Source organism: Neolamprologus multifasciatus, chromosome 17 (genome assembly GCF_963576455.1).
Source record: "Neolamprologus multifasciatus chromosome 17, fNeoMul1.2, whole genome shotgun sequence".
Lineage (NCBI taxonomy): Eukaryota > Metazoa > Chordata > Actinopteri > Cichliformes > Cichlidae > Neolamprologus > Neolamprologus multifasciatus.
In genome coordinates, this window is record NC_140455.1 from 22,074,508 (window position 1) to 22,092,625 (window position 18,118).

Below are 18,118 nucleotides of genomic sequence, written 5' to 3' on the forward strand. Positions count from 1 at the left end.
TTGCTGAGAGGTGATTGGACAAAACACAACAACGTCATCGGCAATTTAAAATTTCAAAACAGCTGCTTTGTGTCGTGGTTGTGTGCTCTTGGAAGACTGCAGCAATTTAAGAGGTTTGCGTTGTTTAATCAGTCTTTTTTTAATGTAAAGTGAATAAACGCTGTGTTATATGTATGTATATAGTTGTAGATGTAAAATGTGGACACATTTTTGTTGTGAAATACTTACAAGTTATCGAAGGTGTTACATGCCGCTGAGTCCCTGTATGAAAGTCTTTAAATTAATTCCAGGTATGTCTTTCTGTATTTAAAGACCTATATGTATGAGATGTTGTTTTTTTTTTTGTTGTTTTATTTTTCCAGTGACTTTTTCCTGTCTTAAAGGAAGCAATCAATAACTTAAGACCTTCGAATTCCCCTCAGGATATTCTTCCTTCTCGCCTTTTCAAGGAAGCTCTGTCGACTAAGGTTGTTCTGTTGCTTTAGTTCTTTTAGATTTGACTGCCGCCTTTGACACAGTTATTCATAACATTATTTTTATCAGACTTGACCATGTCGTTGGTCTTAAAGGCACAGTTTTATCATGGTTTAAATCATACCTATCAGGTCTTTTTCTGTTGCTATTGGGAAATACTCCCCCTATTTGTTGTGGTGTGCCACTGGAGTCTGTTTTGGATCCAACTCTCTGCTTTTTTATACATGATACCTTTGGGATCCATTTTCAGGAAATACACATTCCCTTTCACTGTTATACTGATGACATCCAAATTTACTTCCCCTTGAAACTGTATGTCTCTGTCCCCCTTCACCCTCTGCTTAACTGCCTACATAATGTTAAAGAGTGGTTAACACACAATTTTCTCGCCCTAAATGGAAATAGGACTGAAGTTATTGTTTTTGGAAGTCATGCCCCTTTTGGATAACTGATACCCTTGGTCCTCTTGCTTGTCATCATTCCCACACTGTAAGAAATCTCGGCATGTTTTTAGATGGCTCTTTTAAATTAGAGAAGCAAGCGTCCACAGTTGTGAAATCGGTTTTTAATCAGTTACGTGAAATTGCGAAGCATCATCTTCCTCCTAAAGACCTAGAAAAACATATTCATGCCTTCATCACCTCTAAACTGGACTACCGCAGTTTTCTCTATTTGGGTCGTCAACACTCATCTCTCCATCGCTTGCAGTTAGTCCAAAATGCTGCTGCATGTCTTTTAACAGGTATTAGAATGTAGGTACACATCACTTCACCTCACTTGCCATATGATATTCATACTTCAGAATCTACACAGTCTTTCAAATCACATCTTAAAACACACTTTTTCTTTTACGTTGGCTTTTAAATCAAGTTCCGTTTAACATCAGGCTTGTTTTGTTTTTATGTTAATACATTGTCATTGCCTCATCTTATTTATATAAGATGAGGCAATTTTAATGTTTTCTCTTGTTCTTATTTAATTGTAAAGCACATTGGTCAACTTTGTTGCATTTAAATGTGCGATAGAATTAAAATAGATATTGATAATTTTTTGTTGCTTTTATTTAAGGGAATAATGGAGGGTGTAGGAGACCGACTCAAGCTGATGGTGAAAACCTTCAAGAGGGAGTGTCACCGGGTCTTACAGTCTGAGAGGACCACCATTCATGGAGCAGATGGCATGCTTATGGTGCTGCAGGTGGCCATGGCAGAAGTGAATAAAAAGGTAACCCTAACACCCTGAAAATACCACAGATTATGGATTTCTATTTGTATCTGTCCTCTCTCACCACCTTCATCAACCTCATCTGTGGCCTTCCAGTTTCCCCCCCTGCCTGCCAGCTCCATCTTTAGCATCCTCCTCTAATTTGCGCAGAGCTCAAAGGATATGAAAAGACAACACCAGGCACAGCCTGTAAGCCAGGCTGCCATCTGGCAAGTGATACAGAAGTATCAGCTGCCGAACTTCCAGGCGTCAGATCAGTTTATCTCCTCAGGCTGTCATACTTCTGAATTCATCCTCTACACTCTACCACAAATAGTAGCTTTATTTTTATGTGCTTATTATTTATTCATTTGTATTTTTGTGAGCAACATAAGAGGCTGGTGTTGGATAATGATTGAAAACATGGAGATCTTAAATAACCCACCTTTCTGCACTCTTCCCTAACAGTCCTACTCAATCACAAACGTAGCATCTTTAACTCAGCTGCATCCAGCTGAGTGACTGTCTCTAAGCCACATGACATCTTCTAACCCTTCTCCTTATATTCTCATCCATCTCCTCCACCCTGCTGCTGCTTTGAACAGTTGACCACAAATATTCAAATTCATCTTCACCAACTCGTTCTCTTCTGTGCTCCTTTTTCTTTCACCTGCATGCACTTACTCTCAGTCTCACTGATTTGAATGCCTCTTCTCTAGATGAGATCTCCCATCAGCCTGCTCCTTATTTTCACAAGCCACAAAAGTCACGCATTGACCCAAAGTACCAGTCGAAAGGTTTTCAGACTGCGTAGCTGATGGGCTTTTTTCATGATTGCATCATTTTTGCACAAATAATACACAACATGTATCTTGATTTCTTCCACAGCTTTGTTGTTGTTAGACCACAAGGAATACACATAAACTACAAAAAGAGATTGGATGTAAAATGCAGTTTAAAATGGGTTTATTAAAATGTTGCACCACCACCTCAAAGTTACTCAGTTTTAAGTAATACGGTTCTGGACTTGATTCATTTATTCATACACTTTAACCTCTTAAGCCCCAAGCCTACCTGATCTCCTGCTTTTTGCCCCCGTATCAGGGGGCGTTGGGGCTTAAGAGGTTAAAATACTTTTACTGATCTGATTCATATCTATAAAGGACAGGTCACACAGATGACCCTTGATGCAGTCTCACCTCTACCTTGAAACCACCTATCCCACCTCATTGCCCTCATGTGTGCCATTTGCTACTTCTTAGTTCCTCATGCAGTAACTCACCTCCTCCCTCACCACATGCTTTGACTAAATCCACAAAGTCTCAATGGGTCTACGTCTGACTTTCAAAGTGCTCTTTCCTGGCACGAGACCTTACTGCCACTCGCAAATCATCACCTCCATTCTTAATCGAGCTTCCACTACACTTTCCCATAATTTCATGCTGTGGCTGATCAGCTTTGTTCCTCTATAGTTTAAAAATGCCTATTTTAAAAAAAAAAAAAAAAAAAAAAAATTCCATCTAAAAGTAAAGTTAAAGTAGCTGAAATGCAGTAATTCTGATAGCCCAAGGTTGGTAAACCAATAACCAATAATTTGCATTTTAGGCCCTTTATTTAGCAAAAGGGTCAGGCTATCCAGTAACACTCTGAGAAATCTTGGAGCCATTTTATAACAGGATATATCCTTTGCTGCACATATTAAACAAATATGTAGGACTGTTTTCTTTAATCTGCACAATATTTGTTAAAATAGAAACATCCTGTCTCAGAGTGACGCTGAAAAACTAGTTCATTTATTTAGTACTTCCAGACTGTTGTATTCCTTCAATCTCACGCAGAGCCTTCAGCTTTCAGGCTCCTCCACTATGGAACCAGTTCCCAGTTTGGGTTCAGGAGACAGGCTCTGTTTTAAGAATAGGCTTCAAACTCTTACTTTTGATAATGATTTGGTAAAGCATGGTTATGGCTGCATCAGGTGAACCTGAATAAGTTGTTAGTTGAGCTGGTGTAGGCTCAGGCTGGTGGGGGACTTCTCATGATGCACTCTGCTGCATGGCATTAACTTTTCTCTTCTCTTTTTCTTAATTTTTTTCTGCCTCCCCAATAATGGCAGATGGCTGCCCCTGTGTTAGCCTGGCTCAGCTGGAGTTTTCTTCCTGTTAAAAGGGAGTTCTTCCTTCCCACTGTCACAAATGCTTGCTTACGGGCAATCTCGTCTTGTTGGATGTTTCTGACACTTGCCAATATAAAGAGCTTTGAGTTGATCTATTGTGAGTTGGTGCTGGAAAATTAAAACTGAATTGAAACGTACTATTCTGTGACAGCAGCCATGTTGTAAACCCAGCCTTTCACGCTTCACTCTCAGTCGCTCTGAGGATACTCTTTTTCTTTTTTTTTTTTTCTTTTTTTTTTTAAATGTTTCTGGACTCATTTAGGATAAAGTTGAATTTTGAAGGTGAGGCTAACGGCAGTTTCGAGCAACTGATGAATTTCCTCTTTCGCAAAATGGAAAATAAATGGAATTAAGGAGGAAAAATATACAGTGTGTCTGTTATCCGGTGTCGTAAAAGCGAGGTTGTGTGAGCCCATTTCACATCATCATCACGGCATAGTTCAATTGAACCATCAGGCCGACTGTCATCACGTCTATAACTGATGACATTACTGCAGGTTTCCGGGTGAGACCACTCATGGCTTATTTTTGGACGGCTGCAGAAGGTCTCTTTGCTTTTGAACTGATTGTTTCCAGGCTGTTTGTAATTGCGCATGCTGCTTTCTCTCTTCCTGTGACAGCATGGCGGAGAGTTCAAAGTGGCTCTGAGTGATGTCCTGATGGCCTGGAAACACTTATTGTTAGACAAACTTCACCTGCTGCCCCCCAGCTCTGTACGCCTGGAGAACTATGATCTCATTGTGAAGGCATACGAGTCGTTCCTGAAACGCTCCAACACCATCGACCTGGTTGATCTCCTCTTCATGTACAAACAGCTGAGGCTGGTGGACTCTGATCCAGAGGAGCCTGTGAGCCCGGTGAGCTGGTTGAAATCAGGCTGATGATGTTGATTGTGGATGATCACACTGGCTACACAGTTGGAGATAAGGCCAATCGGTTTATCCCCTCTCCCCTTTGTAAATTCTTTTGCCAAGATCCAGCTGTTTGAGTTCCTATCGGGCAACGTGGAAGTCCCAGAGTTGCCAGTCTCCTCAGTCCCGTCAACCCCATCTGGTAAAGGCAGGTCCTGCAGCTCACAGGTAGGGCCCAACTGTGTTTTTTCTGCTTCAGTGAAAGGTGCATCTCCCTTCATAAACTCCCACAAGAAATCCTTTATTTCCACTTTGCCTTCTGCCTTTGAATATTGCTGTTTTAGTAATATGAAATGCTTCTCTCCTGCAGGCAGTAATCCATGCTTTTACTTTCCCAGCCTTCAGTGTAATTTCTGTCTGGAATCCATCCTGCTCTTATTGACAGGAGCTCTATATCACATCACTCAGATTTAAGGGTGCAATGTGAATTCAATTACCAGGCAGATGTTTAAAACACGACACAGGAGCTTCTGTAACACAGTCTCTTTGCTGGTCTCTTCTGCCCCTTGCAAATTTATGGGGTTTTAGAGAGGAGGCTTGCTGTGCTGATGTCATTTTTTACTGGAGCGATGCCAGCTGCTGTTTGTAGCCGTTTTACTCGGGAACTAAAGCTACTTTCCTGTTTGGACATTTCAGACCGAAGGTTTTTACTAAAGTAAATGTTGTTGCTGGTTTGCTTAGCAGAAGTAAAAGCAGACACGGAGAGATTATCTGCTGTTTTAATATAAATAATGAAATAAAAATAATTTCCCGCTTTCTTGTCTGGTTCCAGTAACTTCCTGGAGTCTCTGCTTTGTTTGGCTGCAGAATAGCAAACTAATACAGCAGATAACAAATCCGTACATTTTTGTTTCAGTGATATCTCTAGCCCCTTACCCCTAAACTAGTCATGGGAGGTGGTCTATACCTGTTGAAAGGGAGTTCTTTCTCCTCGTTGTTGCCAAAATCATGTTCATAGGAGACCATCTGGTTGTTGGGATTTTCTGTCTATCACCTTACAATATAACTGATGGATGGTTTGTTTGGTCTTAAAACAATAAAAAAAAACAAAAAAACAGAGGTACTAATATAAGATTTTGTTTTATTTCATTTTGAGTTTAAAATATTGCCTCCAGGTAAATTTTTTATTTTTTCCTTCAGCTCTAGTTTTTAATGTTAATTGTAGCCTTTTTTCTTAAACTATTGTAATATCAAGGCAGGGGAGAGATTTGTAAACATGATACCTAGCTGCCATCTATGATGTAGTGGCTAACACACTCACCTTACACCTAGAACATCCTCAGTTTAAAACAATGAGGAGACACAACTCTATGTGGCTCTATCTGGTATGGTCACTGGGGGAAACAAGGGAGCTGAAGGTTTAACTGTATCTATTAGGTGCCTGGCCTATTGATTGGGCCTGTTTCCAGTCTCCTTGGCACCAGCAGTCAGTAACCTTTTGAGGTTATTTAATTCAAAGGAAAGGATAAATATACATTGTGTAGTTATGTCTTCCAACAAACTACACTTATAATCTATTATAAATGCATAGGAGCAGGTGTGCAGCCACTGTCTTCCACCACCATATTTAAATACACTGGCCAAGAAGGACACCTCCCTTCTGACCAATTGAGAAAAGTATGAATATAATATGAAACGGTATTCACATTTGTTCCTACTGTACCTCTGTTGCTTTTCAATTCTGCTACCAAATCACTAGAATGCGCTGATTTTTCTGTCTTCAAGTTGACCCATACCCTTCCAATCTATTTGAAGTAGAAGTTGCAGGAAATGTACTTGAGGAAACGATGGTACTGAGTTGGCTAATCACAGTTGTTTGAGGAGGGTTGACACAATGTGTAGTTACATCATGAGTCAGATTGCAGTGCAAGTTTACAGCAGTTTCTGCAATCGGGTTAGGGTAAAGGATCATTGCTCATTTTTACCTTCTTTTCTCAAATTCTGAAAAATGAAGTTGTTTTCTACGCTTCTTTCTTGTTTAGTGACATGTAAGTAAACAAAACCCAAAATTTCCAAAGTGCTGGTTAAGCACTTGCATTAATGTCATGACGTTAACTGTTCATTAGCCTTTGAATGTCATAATACCAATGAGAGGATGCAGCCAAAAACGCACCTCAAACACATTACCCAGTTTAAGATTTAATAGACTTTCTGTTAGCTTCCCTTATAATCTTGGGGAACCGTTGACGGCATTTATTAAAATGTAAAAGTCTTTGGTCTTGTGTGTTTTCTATTTGTCTGTAGGTGAAAATGGCTGTGAGACGCGTTTTCTGCTCCTATCTGAATTTGCTGGTAAACGCCAAGAACGACATCGCCTTGGCGCTAATCCTCGACGTTCCCAGTCACAGTCTTGGACGGCAGGCGTTTACAGACATCAAGCATGCTGCACACAACAGCAACACTTCTCTGTTCTTGGTAAGAACACCCCCAGTCATTATGTGCTCAAGTAAATGAGAGTAATCCTCTCTGGTGCAACATCTGGGTCGTTCTCATGCTTTTTTTTTTTTCTTTTTTTTTTTCTTTTGCAGGCCGTGACGTCTTTCGTTAGGGCTCTCCAGCTTGGAGGGAAGGGCTATGCTCCAGCTGAATCTGACCCACTGAGAAAACATGTCAAAGGCCTGTCTGACTTTGTCCAGTTTGTAGACAACCTGGAAGAAATACTGGGGGAGATCCCCGACCCAAGGTACACAGAACTGTTTGATCCAGGCTTCCACTTGCTCCCTGTCTTGCTGCTTAGTTTGACATGTTTGAGACGCGTCCACCGTTGAGACAGAACTAAATGTAAATGTCGGGAAGTTGAGATGCACTCTATCACCTGAACTGAAAATTCTTTGTTTTCTAAAGAATTGAAGTCAAATTGCAATAGAAGTTATAAATACATCAGGCATCACTTAGATTTTCAACAACAGAAAAACTAAATTGTTCATACTTTTTTTTTTTTCTCAACCATAAATTTTTTTTAACATTGAACTTTTTTTTTCTTCAATTTTTTTTGAACTTATAGCTAGCAGCTTCGCTTAGTTTCACATAATATCTAAATACCAACATAACACGCTACTCTAGCTTTATCAAAACGCTGTAGTCTGAATAACATAGTTTTTAGTGCCTCTTAACCTATAAATTATCACACATTTGCTATCATTTGACACAAGATGAATTATGTTTCCTACTTTATGTTTACAGCTTGTAAGCTTAGCATAAGCATCTGCTTAGTTTAATGTTAATTACATTGTGAGGCGAGCTATATCACTTCATGTCATTCACACATATATAGTATTTTTTATGTAAGTAGCAGTTAATTAATAGTCTTCTTAAACAACATATTAACAACAAATGTTTTTGAAATCTGAATCTTTTGTATAAAGTGGGCATTGAAGTAAATGGTTTTTTTTGTTGTTTTGTTTTGGGTTTTTTTGTCAGAGAGCTGTGTCTTTAATTATTTTTTCAGGTAATCGTTTCTAGAACACCTTAAAAATCATGTAAAAGAATTTGTCTTTTTTTCCCCTAGTTTACTGTAACACACATACTGTTGTGTGTTTCTGTGTTAATGTTTAAGCATGACTAAAAATATTTGAATCATGCAATATAAGTAACAGATTTCTTTACTTTTATTGACCTGAGGGAACCCCGAAAAAGGTTTTCAGTTTCAAATACCTAATAATTTCAAATTGTTCTACAGTATTTAATAGCTTGTGCTTTTATAGTACACACACATGTATTTCATATCCAGAGTCATCCTAAGCTGATGAGGAGAATGCAGAGATTCCAAGAAAAGCTGAGCACCTGGCGTCAGCTGAAGTCAACACAGTGAAACTTGTGATTTATAATTGGATTGGATTTTTCTTTGAATTTCTCCACTTCAGTTCAGGTTAAATCCTGCTTCCTTTCTGGAAGAGCTGACTCAGTTCTTGTGAATTCAAGGATTTGGCAGTGCGCTGCTACGACTGGTGGGAATATTTGTAGCAGGGCGGATCAGACTGTGTGCTGAAATCACACCTGTGATCATAAAATCCACCTGTCCCCCCACTGCTTCTTATTATTTCCTCCCAAAATCCCTGTAATGACTCCCATCTAAGCATGATAACATTTGGATTGCTAAAGCATGTTCATCTTTGCTACATCAAAGCCCATCTTTGTTAAATAACTTGTTCCCCGTGTGTTTGCTTCGCTCACTTTGATGAACTATCATCAAACCTGGAGCTCCACAGATCACTCTCCATACTGTTACAGATTATTTTAGACGTCAAAGCATCTGGCACCACAACAGAAGTGGCTATCACAAATAATTTAGCAGTTCAATCATGTGAGCTTTGAGCTGAAGCTGCAGAAGGAGCCTTTTGTAAGCAGTTCCAGTAGCAACGGCGGATTCGCTCAAGCCATAACAACACACGATGTTTGTGCAGCACCGTGTTCAACTCTCGCTGCTCTTCTGAGGGTTCTCAGTTCACGCGGGCCGTTGAGAACTCCCGTCTGATGAGATGCTGATGATCACAGCCAACGTGTGTCTTTCAACAGGCAGTGCCTTTACGCTCTCAGTGGAGTACCGTATTTCCTCATACAAACACCTTCTGTGGCGAGTTCAGGGCCCCTTGTTCAGCGAACATCTGTTTTCCCAAATGATTCTGTTACTGAGGGCGCGCTTCGCTCCCTCGCATCAGAGCCGGGTCAGGTTTGGACCACCGCCTCGCCACCAAAACATTTTGGTGCACTTGACTGTTTGAAACTTACATAAGCGATATGTTGCTATGATTTTTGGACATACTGTGGAGACAAACACGGATCAACATCCCCCCCCCCCCCCCCCCCCCCAAACTGCGACATAAAGAGGAGAATCAGACCGGAGTGCAGTGACCATATAACTGTTAACATTGGCAAAACTCTGCTATAGTGAAATAAAGCTCTACTGGATGTTAATGCTGCAACAATTACTCTGAGCCCTGAAATTCAGTGTCCAATTAATTGAAAGTGAAGAAGCAGTATATCTTTTAAAGACATTCAGACTAAAGCCCCGGCTTTTCTGCGAGAGCGTTATTCATGCTGGCAAATGTTGGCTGAACTCTTGAAGACTGTTTACTCCATCCAGATGAAAACCACTGTGTGTCCCGCATTAGAAAGAATCTACTCCTTTCCAAAGTTATTCAGCGTTTCTTCTCTTCCTGTAGCTCATTTCTTGTTCACTTGTCACTTTGTTGACTTCCCAGTGTATGTGGAGCCAGGCTGGTGACCGCCATCAGGGCGGTGTTGGTGAAGGGTCGCAGCAGCGGAGATGCCGTGTACGCTGCTGCTGAGGAGACTGCACAGGAGCTAAAGGAGAGGATCTGCCAGCTACACCAGATCCAGAAGCAGTCTGCTAATGGAAGCGGGACAGGGATAAGTCCTGCAAGGGTAATGTATAACCTCTGCTTTCAGCCAGCTGGCTCCACTCTGGGCTTTTCCTTCTCGCCACAAGTCCATACATTGAACCCACTTCATGTTTCACTGTCTGTTCACCATCTGGCAGAGCTGTGACTGTAGTTATGTTGGTCTTCACCCCCAGCCAAAAGCGTATGCAGTCAATCACGCTACAGCATACGGAGGTCGTGACACTGTGAAGGTGCTGATGGCGCTGCTGGATGAAGAAGCCCTGACTCCTCCGTGTCGAAACAAGGCCGACCTGCTGTCCGAGGATCAGCCCGTCCTCGGTGAAGCAGAGGGGACCTGCGTCCTCACGCTGTTCAGGTTGGTTCCTGTTAATTCTGCAGGTCACTCAAAATCTGATATCTGCATTTTTAGTTGGTTAAAATAAATATTAAGGCTACATTTGGCAAAATTAAGAATTAAAGCAGGCCTGACTTACTACATTACGTGATGACCTCTAGAAGAAAGGTTATAATAGTAAAATAAAAGTAAATTTAGGGGAGTTTGACTAATAGTAGGTTTTAAGGTCAACCAAAAAATTGCTTTTAAAGAAGTGAAACAAAAATACAATATCAAGTTATCTAGTTTTAATTTTTAATAATATTTGATCGTCTTATCCAAATATTAGATTTCTAGTGGCGCAGTACCCACATTTCATGAAGTGACTGTTACCATTTCCTTCAGTGCCATGTGCAAACACAGTAAAGAGCGCTTACTTATGTTGCTGGTCTTCTTATAATATTTTGTATGGGTTATTGATCCCAGGAGTCCAAATATGTGAGTTTCTTTCCAAAGCAATACCATCACTTGAGTTCTTTTTCCTCAGTTCTTTGTCAGTGACACAATAATGCCAAAGGAGAGAATAATTACATTTGTGATTAATTTGTTGCAGTAAACTCTGAATCTGAGTCTGAATCAAGTAAAGACATTTTTCACTACCACAGGGTTCAGTGAGAGTGGGAATCCCCCTGAAATATAAAATAGGCCAACATGGATCTGTGCAACTTTCCTCTGAAACCGTATGGAGGAAAATCCTCCCACATCACAGTGGAACAATTTATCTGCTCTGAAATAAAAATAATACAGCCACTGGTTGTGTTTGTGGCTACAGGGGCGGGTGACACTGCACGGCTAATGCTAGTGAAAACATCTTTACATGGTGAGAGTTTTAAAGGGAGAACGGTGTTTGAAGAAATAGCAGGCAGATTTCTCGGTTACTGTGGCCATGTAAGCTTGTAGCTTTTCTAATTTATTGGAAACTTTTCTTTGCTTCTCGCTGTGGCTCTCTCTCCTCAGATCCCCTGAAGTGTCTACTGGATGTTCTCCAGAACCCCTAAAGAACAGAGTCCAGAGCCGACTAGACCTGCTCAAAACCCAAGGTAACGTGGGCCCCTTTGTCCAAGAGCCCCAAATCCTAAATATGAACCTCTCCAAACTGAATCAGATGTCCAAACATTGAAAATAATGTCTTTATATCCTGTAATTTCTTCCTGGTTTTATATTATTTATTTGCTTAGCTGAAGCTCACATCTTAACTGACTTCCACTCTTCCCGTTTGCACAGCTGGGTTTTAGCTCTTAGTGTTGGTTCGAGCGTGCTGAAAAAGTTATGTATGGGGCATTCAAACCAGTAACCTGTTAACAGTGCCTGTTTTCTTGGAAAATCCTCTTTTCTGGCACCTACTGGCATCACTAAAATTTACAAATTTTTTTATCCCGTATAAACTGAAACAGGTCAGTGAGACCATAAATTCACAAGGAAAGTGTTTACAGAGACTTTGGCAAAGGGCAGTTGTCCCACAGAATGTCCCATCTGAAGTCTTTTATAGCAATAAGAGTCGCCCCCTGGTGGCTTTCAAAAAGAATGCAGGTTTGAGCCCCTTGCATGTTGGTTTCACTTTTCGGACCTGGAAGTCCACCTTTTATGCAGATATCATGTGATATCATTGTACATTGTGATCAATAGATGTCCCTCATATTGGTCGGGATACAACATGTTGAGTGTTTACGTTAAACGTTTAGCTGGTTTATCACTCGCTTCAGTCACACAAGCATCACATTATGACCACCTGCCTAATATTGTGTTGGCCCCTTTTTGCTGCCAAAACAGCCCTGAACTGTCGAGGTATGGACTCCACTAGACTCCTGAAGGTGTGCTCTGGTATCTAGCATGGATGGCAAGATGTTGTACATTAGCTGTTAACTACAGATCCTTTAAGTCCTGTAAGTTGGATCAGGTGGTGGGGGAGGACGCTGGACAGACCCGGTGCACCTAAACGCGTAGTGAGGGTATGCTGGGAACGTCTAGCAGAGGCCCCAGTCCATGAGATCTTCAACGCACACCTCCGGCAGAGCTTCATTGCATTCCCAGGGAGACTGGGGACATTGAGTCCGAATGGACCATGTTCAGCATCTCCATTGCCGAAGCTGCTGCATTGAGCTGCGGCCGCAAGGTGGTTGGTGTCTGTCATGGTGGTAACCCCCGAACCAAATGGTGGACACCTGAGGTGAAGGGAGCCACCAGGCTCAAGAAGGAGTCCTATCGGGCTTGGTTAGCCTGTGGGACTTCGGAGGCAGCTGACAGGTACCGACAGGCCAAGTGGAATGCAGCTCGGGCAGTGGCTGAGGCAAAAACTCGGGTGTGGGAGGAGTTCGGAGAGGCCATGGGAAAAGACTTGGACTGCCTTGAAGAGATTCTGGCAAACCGTCAGATGTCTCAGGAGGGGAAAGCGGTGCTCTACCTGCACTGTGTATAGTGCTGAGAAAATTGTCGGGCGGTGGAAGGAATACTTCAAGTACCTCCTTAATCCCACTGACACGTCTTCCGAGGAGGAAGCAGAGTCTGGGGATGAGGGGGATGACCCACCAATTTCCGGGGGCAAGGTCACTGAGGCAGTTAAACAACTCCTTGGTGGCAGAGCCCCTGGTGTGGATGAGGTTCGCCCCGAGTTCCTGAAGGCTCTGGAGGTTGTAGGGGTTTCCTGGTTGACACGCCTCTACAATGTTGCGTGGAGATCAGAGGCAGTACCCTTGGACTGGCAGACCGGGGTGGTGGTTCCCATCTTTAAGAAGGGAGACCGGAGGGTGTACTCCAACTACAGGGGGATCACACTCCTCAGCCTCCCTGGGAAAGTCTATGCCAGGGTGCTGGAAAGGAGAGTTCGTCCGCTAGTCAAACCTCAGATACAGGAGGAACAATGCAGTTTTCATCCTGGTCGCGGAACACTGGACCAGCTCTTTATCCTCTTAAGGATACTTGAGGGTGCATGGGAGTTTGCCCAACCAGTCTACATGTGTTTTGTGGACTTGGAGAAGGCATTCGACTGTGTCCCTCGGGTGTCCTGTGGGAGGTGTTGCGGGAGTATGGGGTGTCTGGCCCATTGCTACGGGCCATTCGATCACTATACAACTGTTGCAAGAGCTTGGTTCGCATTGCCGGCAATAAGTCGGACTCATTCCCGGTGGGTGATGGGCTCCGCCAGGGCTTCCCTTTGTCACGGATTCTGTTTGTAATTTTTATGGACATGATTTCTAGGTGCAGCCAAGTGGCGGAGGGCTTTCACTTCGGTGGCCTCAGAATCTCATCTCTGCTTTTCATGGATGATGTGGTTCTGTTGGCTTCATTGGGTGATGGCCTCCAGCTCGCACTGGAACGGTTCGCAGCCGAGTGTAAAGCAGCCATGAGGCCATGGTTCTCAACACTCCGGGTCAGGGATGAGTTCCTGCCCCAAGTGGAGGAGTTCAAGTATCTCAAGGTCTTGTTTGCCAGTGATGGGAGAAGGGAGCCGGAGATCGACAGATGGATTGGTGCTGCGGCCGCAGTGATGCGGACGGTGCACCAGACACTTTACATCTTAAATCCTAGTGTGTTGTTTGTCCTTCTTTCTGGTCTCAATTAGGGCTGCACCTCCATGAGCCTGATTCTGCCTGAGGTTTCTTCCTGTCAAAAGGGAGTTTTTCCTTCCCACTGTGCCCAAAGTGCTTGCTCATAGGGAATCAAGATTGTTGGTGGTTTTCTGTTTTGTTTGTATTATTGTCTTTGCCTTAAAATATTGCTTTATATTTAAGGGTAAAGAGTGTGACTGTTGTTATGAGTAACACTGAGTAAAATGTAATACTCAGATCAAATTGCTAAAATATGCTATTTTCTGAAACTGAAAATTGATTGTAGCAACAAAAAAAAAAGACACAAAACTTATTTCTCAGAATATAATGCCATTTTATTTTTCTTGTGGTGGTAAGAAGGTATTTTTAGGGTAGTGCTTCTGCATCACCCAGCTCTAAATTGCAAGCTATTATCCTTTAAGCAAACATGAAGTGTGAAGCACTTATTAGAAGATGTATGCTAGACACATTTTGTGAAATAGCTCCTTTATTTGATTGTGCTACCAGATGTCATTTTAGCTCCCCACAATCTGGCTGCCTTCCTGTTTGAGTGCGCTGTAATGGTCCCTGGGCAGCTCACCGCTTCCTGAACTCGGTGAGCGGAAGCTTTCTGCATCAATTTCACTTTGAAGATGCCATATCAGTCGCGTAACTCGACTAGCAAGGGAAACTTGAAAGGTTATTGTTTCCTGTTGTCTGCTAAATTACTTTATCCTAGACTTCTCCAGTGGTTTCATCATGCACTGACGTCAACCGGCACACACAGAGATGGACAGATTTAGTTTCTGCTTTTGGGTTGTTTCCAGGTCTTTTTCTTTTCTTTTCCTCCTCTTTCTTCCTTCCACTATTGCCACAGATGATCAAAACATTGAAAAACACGAGAAAAACTCCTGCTCCTCTGTGACACAAGTAACGATGTTCAAATGAGGTGCATTCACTTTTAGCTATATATGCATTTTATTTTATATATAGCTCTGGTGCCGCTGCACCTGCTACTGCTTTGTTCTCACTTCTACAAAAGCAGATGTCAGAACACAAAGCTGCAGAGATGGCTTGCACCTGCTTTTGAAAATGCTATCAGGAATGTTTTGGTCAGGTGTTGGGTCAAACGGTGCGCGTAGGTTATTTCAGGACATTTGTGTTCGGAAGAATGAGGGCTATGTGACCACAAGGTGCCATGTCAGGCTCCCACCTGTTGTAATTGGATTAGATGTTCTCTGTGGGTCATAGTTTGGCCGTGCAGCTCTTCCATCCCCTTCCATCTTCTTTAGGTTTTATTAGCATGCAACCAGTAGCTCCGTTACTGAAGTGTGCCTCGGTGCTGGGCTTTCTGTTGTTTTAGGTCCTCTTTAAAGAAGTTCTTTTGAGAAGCACAAAGGCTTTGATCCCCTTTGTGCTCCGCAGACCCACCAAGCTTTGCTCTCTCACATTTCTTCTCCTTACTGTGGCCCATTGGCCTGAAGGGTGAAATCCCTGGATTGTGATAATCCCAAGCAGGCGTACATCAAACAGTGGATGAAAAGCTGTGGATCTGTGTGTGCCCCTGGGCTGGGATTGTAGGCTTCAATATCATTCACTTTGTTATAGAAACTTGGCTGTTAGGTTTTTCTTTCTTTTTTTTCTTTTCTTTTTTTTTTATTTAAAGGATGTGGTAATTGATAGGAGCAATGCACAGTATATCAGTTGGCTAGAAAAGAAAATCTCATCTTTCTCATTTCTGGGATTTCAGCAACATATTAAACTTTTAGTTGTTCAAAAAAAAAACCCCAACATAAAACATGCTTTAAAAGCCAGAAATCTTATCCCCTAATTAAAAACCATACCCTTTTATTGTTTTTGTTATTGAAAGATCTGAGCAACTATTGGATGGATTACAATGACCTAATAATGGTAATTGATGCTAATGACTTTAGTGATCCCCAAACTTTTCACACATTGTGTTTTTTCTGGCTCTGAGTCACGTTTTTTGGGGCTACTTCAGATGTAAGCAAGACTGTTTTGTGCTACCTTATTTGACAGAAATTGACGCATTTTCTTGATGATAAAAAGAAAAGAATATTACACTTGAGTACATGAAACCCCACTCAACAAAAGTGGTTTAAAAAAAATAAAACTTTATTGCAGCGCTGGTAATTTTCCTTTAGCTCCAGAGAAAACCTCTTTGAGATGTGCCAAAAATTCTTCTGATTTAACACAACAGAAGTTGTGCTTTCTGTGAAATGTCTTAACTGCCGTTGGTTGGATTTCCACGAATTTTAGTGCAGATATGCATGTTCCCTTTTAGGTTTGGCCTATAATACATTTGATTACAATATCAGAGCAAGGAAAAAAAGAAGTAGTTTGTGTACTTCAGTGCTAATTAGCAGATCCAGCTGCTGAAACTCGCTGAGCAAGAGTGGAAAAGTACTTAAAGGGGTCTTTGTTTCAAAACGCCAAAAGAAAGGGCCAGAAAAATCTCGGCCACCTGCCCTGAGTTGCTGATACTGATCACCAGTCGCCATATCAGCTGGATTTAAGTTGTTTTGCATTTATTCCAGGTCCGAGAGAGAGTCATCCGATCCCAGTTTGCCTGCACTTACAATGATGAAGAGCTCCCTCTCAACCGTGTGCTGGACTTCCCGAGCACTAGCCAGGTTCCCACTTGCATGCACCCAGCACCCAAAGCTAAAACCACCACATCTGTGGATGATGGGTGTAGCTCTGATGTGGAAGACTCAACAAAAGGTAAAAGTTTGTTATTTTTCTTTACAAGCTACACCCCCTACCCCACCACCATCTTTTATTTTTTTGTACTCAACAATATGTCAAATGTCAGAACAAGACGTGCTGCATTTTATCTGCTGGAACAGACTTCTGTTTCCTCTGACGGCACACAGCTGGACTGAGGCCCAGGCTCACCTTCTCAGCTCCGGCCTTGGAGCTTTCCCAGTCCCAGTTGTGGGACTGGTACTTACAACTTGCTGTTAAATTAATTCCCATTCTATAAAACCTCCTCACCCCCACATCTGTCGTAAAAAACCAAAACACGCACACACTCTTGTACAGACTTTTTGCCCATTTCCCCCTTCTGCTTTTTGTTCCGTGGGAATTCAGGCTCTGCTCCATCAGGTTAACATGACAAATGTTGAAATTCAGGTTCAGAGAATAAACACACAGCCTGCTTCAACTAGCAGCTAACGTAAGCAATTTCATCACATTTTTCCCTTTCCCCCCTACCAACTTGTCACACTTACTTTTGCTTTTTAATTATTTATTTCATTTTTGTTTTTCTTTTACATTTGCAGCCAAGTCCTCTGAATGTACAAATAAGGCACCGGGTGAGATACAGCGGGGGGCTGCTCTCGAGCAAAGAAGTGGAAATGCCCCTAAACTAGGTGCAAGCCTGGTTAATGGAAAGGGAACTGGCTTTAAGATGCAAAGCAGGGGTAACAAGAGAAAGCAGCTGGATATTGACCAACACGGTGGATCTGAAAATGAGCCTCCGGAGAAGAAACAGCCAACTCGCACATCAGTCAAAATGCCTGGCAAAAATGGCAGCAAGGCCTTGAGTAAGAAGAAGCTCATAGCTGGACAAGGGAAGCTGACCAGTTTCTTCAGAGTCTAACCAGTGTTTGCACTAACGATGACACAATAAGGACTTTTCTATCAGATATTTATATGAAGCAGCTAATGCTTGTGTACTACGAGTATACTCCAGCTTGGGCTGCCATTTAGAATCATTTGTCATCTTGTTTAACCTTGAGTATTTTATATATACACACATGCACACGGTAAAATATCACGTGATCTTTAGTGACTTAGTGATTGCTGTTAAGAGTTAAATATTTTTATGCTAAGCTACACTGAGGCTTCGTATAAAATGTGCGCAACAGTGTTATTTAACTCTTTCTGAAAATGTCAAAAGTATAAATAATATTACTTAGCCACTAAAATGTCCAACATTGTTAGGCGAAAAGCAAGCTGGTCATTGCACTTTATCACTAATCAATTTTAAAATGAGTCTAATAACGCCTTCTTGGAAATAAAATTTATATCATCACTGCTAGTATGTAAATTTTACCTTTCAATTATTTTCA

The 18,118-nt window shown here is 41.9% G+C and overlaps 1 protein-coding gene across 1 annotated transcript; it reads left to right on the forward strand.

Annotated features, from left to right (window-relative positions):
- Window position 1: 1 nt before the first annotated feature.
- Window positions 2-17,655, forward strand: parpbp (PARP1 binding protein). Its single transcript, XM_085137173.1, has 11 exons — window positions 2-113; window positions 1,543-1,698; window positions 4,471-4,707; window positions 4,825-4,929; window positions 7,006-7,176; window positions 7,290-7,444; window positions 9,963-10,146; window positions 10,298-10,479; window positions 11,455-11,554; window positions 16,580-16,766; window positions 17,327-17,655. The coding sequence occupies exons 2-11, from the start codon at window positions 1,549-1,551 to the stop codon at window positions 17,644-17,646; spliced, it is 1,791 nt and encodes a 596-aa protein (XP_084993299.1). The 5' UTR covers window positions 2-113; window positions 1,543-1,548; the 3' UTR covers window positions 17,647-17,655.
- Window positions 17,656-18,118: the final 463 nt, after the last annotated feature.

Coding starts and splice junctions, on each gene's coding strand:
- parpbp (XM_085137173.1), top strand. CDS start 1,549: ATGGAGGGTGTAGGAGACCGACTCAAGCTGATGGTGAAAACCTTCAAG. Junction 4,930..7,005: donor GCAGGTCCTGCAGCTCACAG/GTAGGGCCCAAC, acceptor ATTTGTCTGTAG/GTGAAAATGGCTGTGAGACG. Junction 10,480..11,454: donor TGCGTCCTCACGCTGTTCAG/GTTGGTTCCTGT, acceptor CTCTCTCCTCAG/ATCCCCTGAAGTGTCTACTG.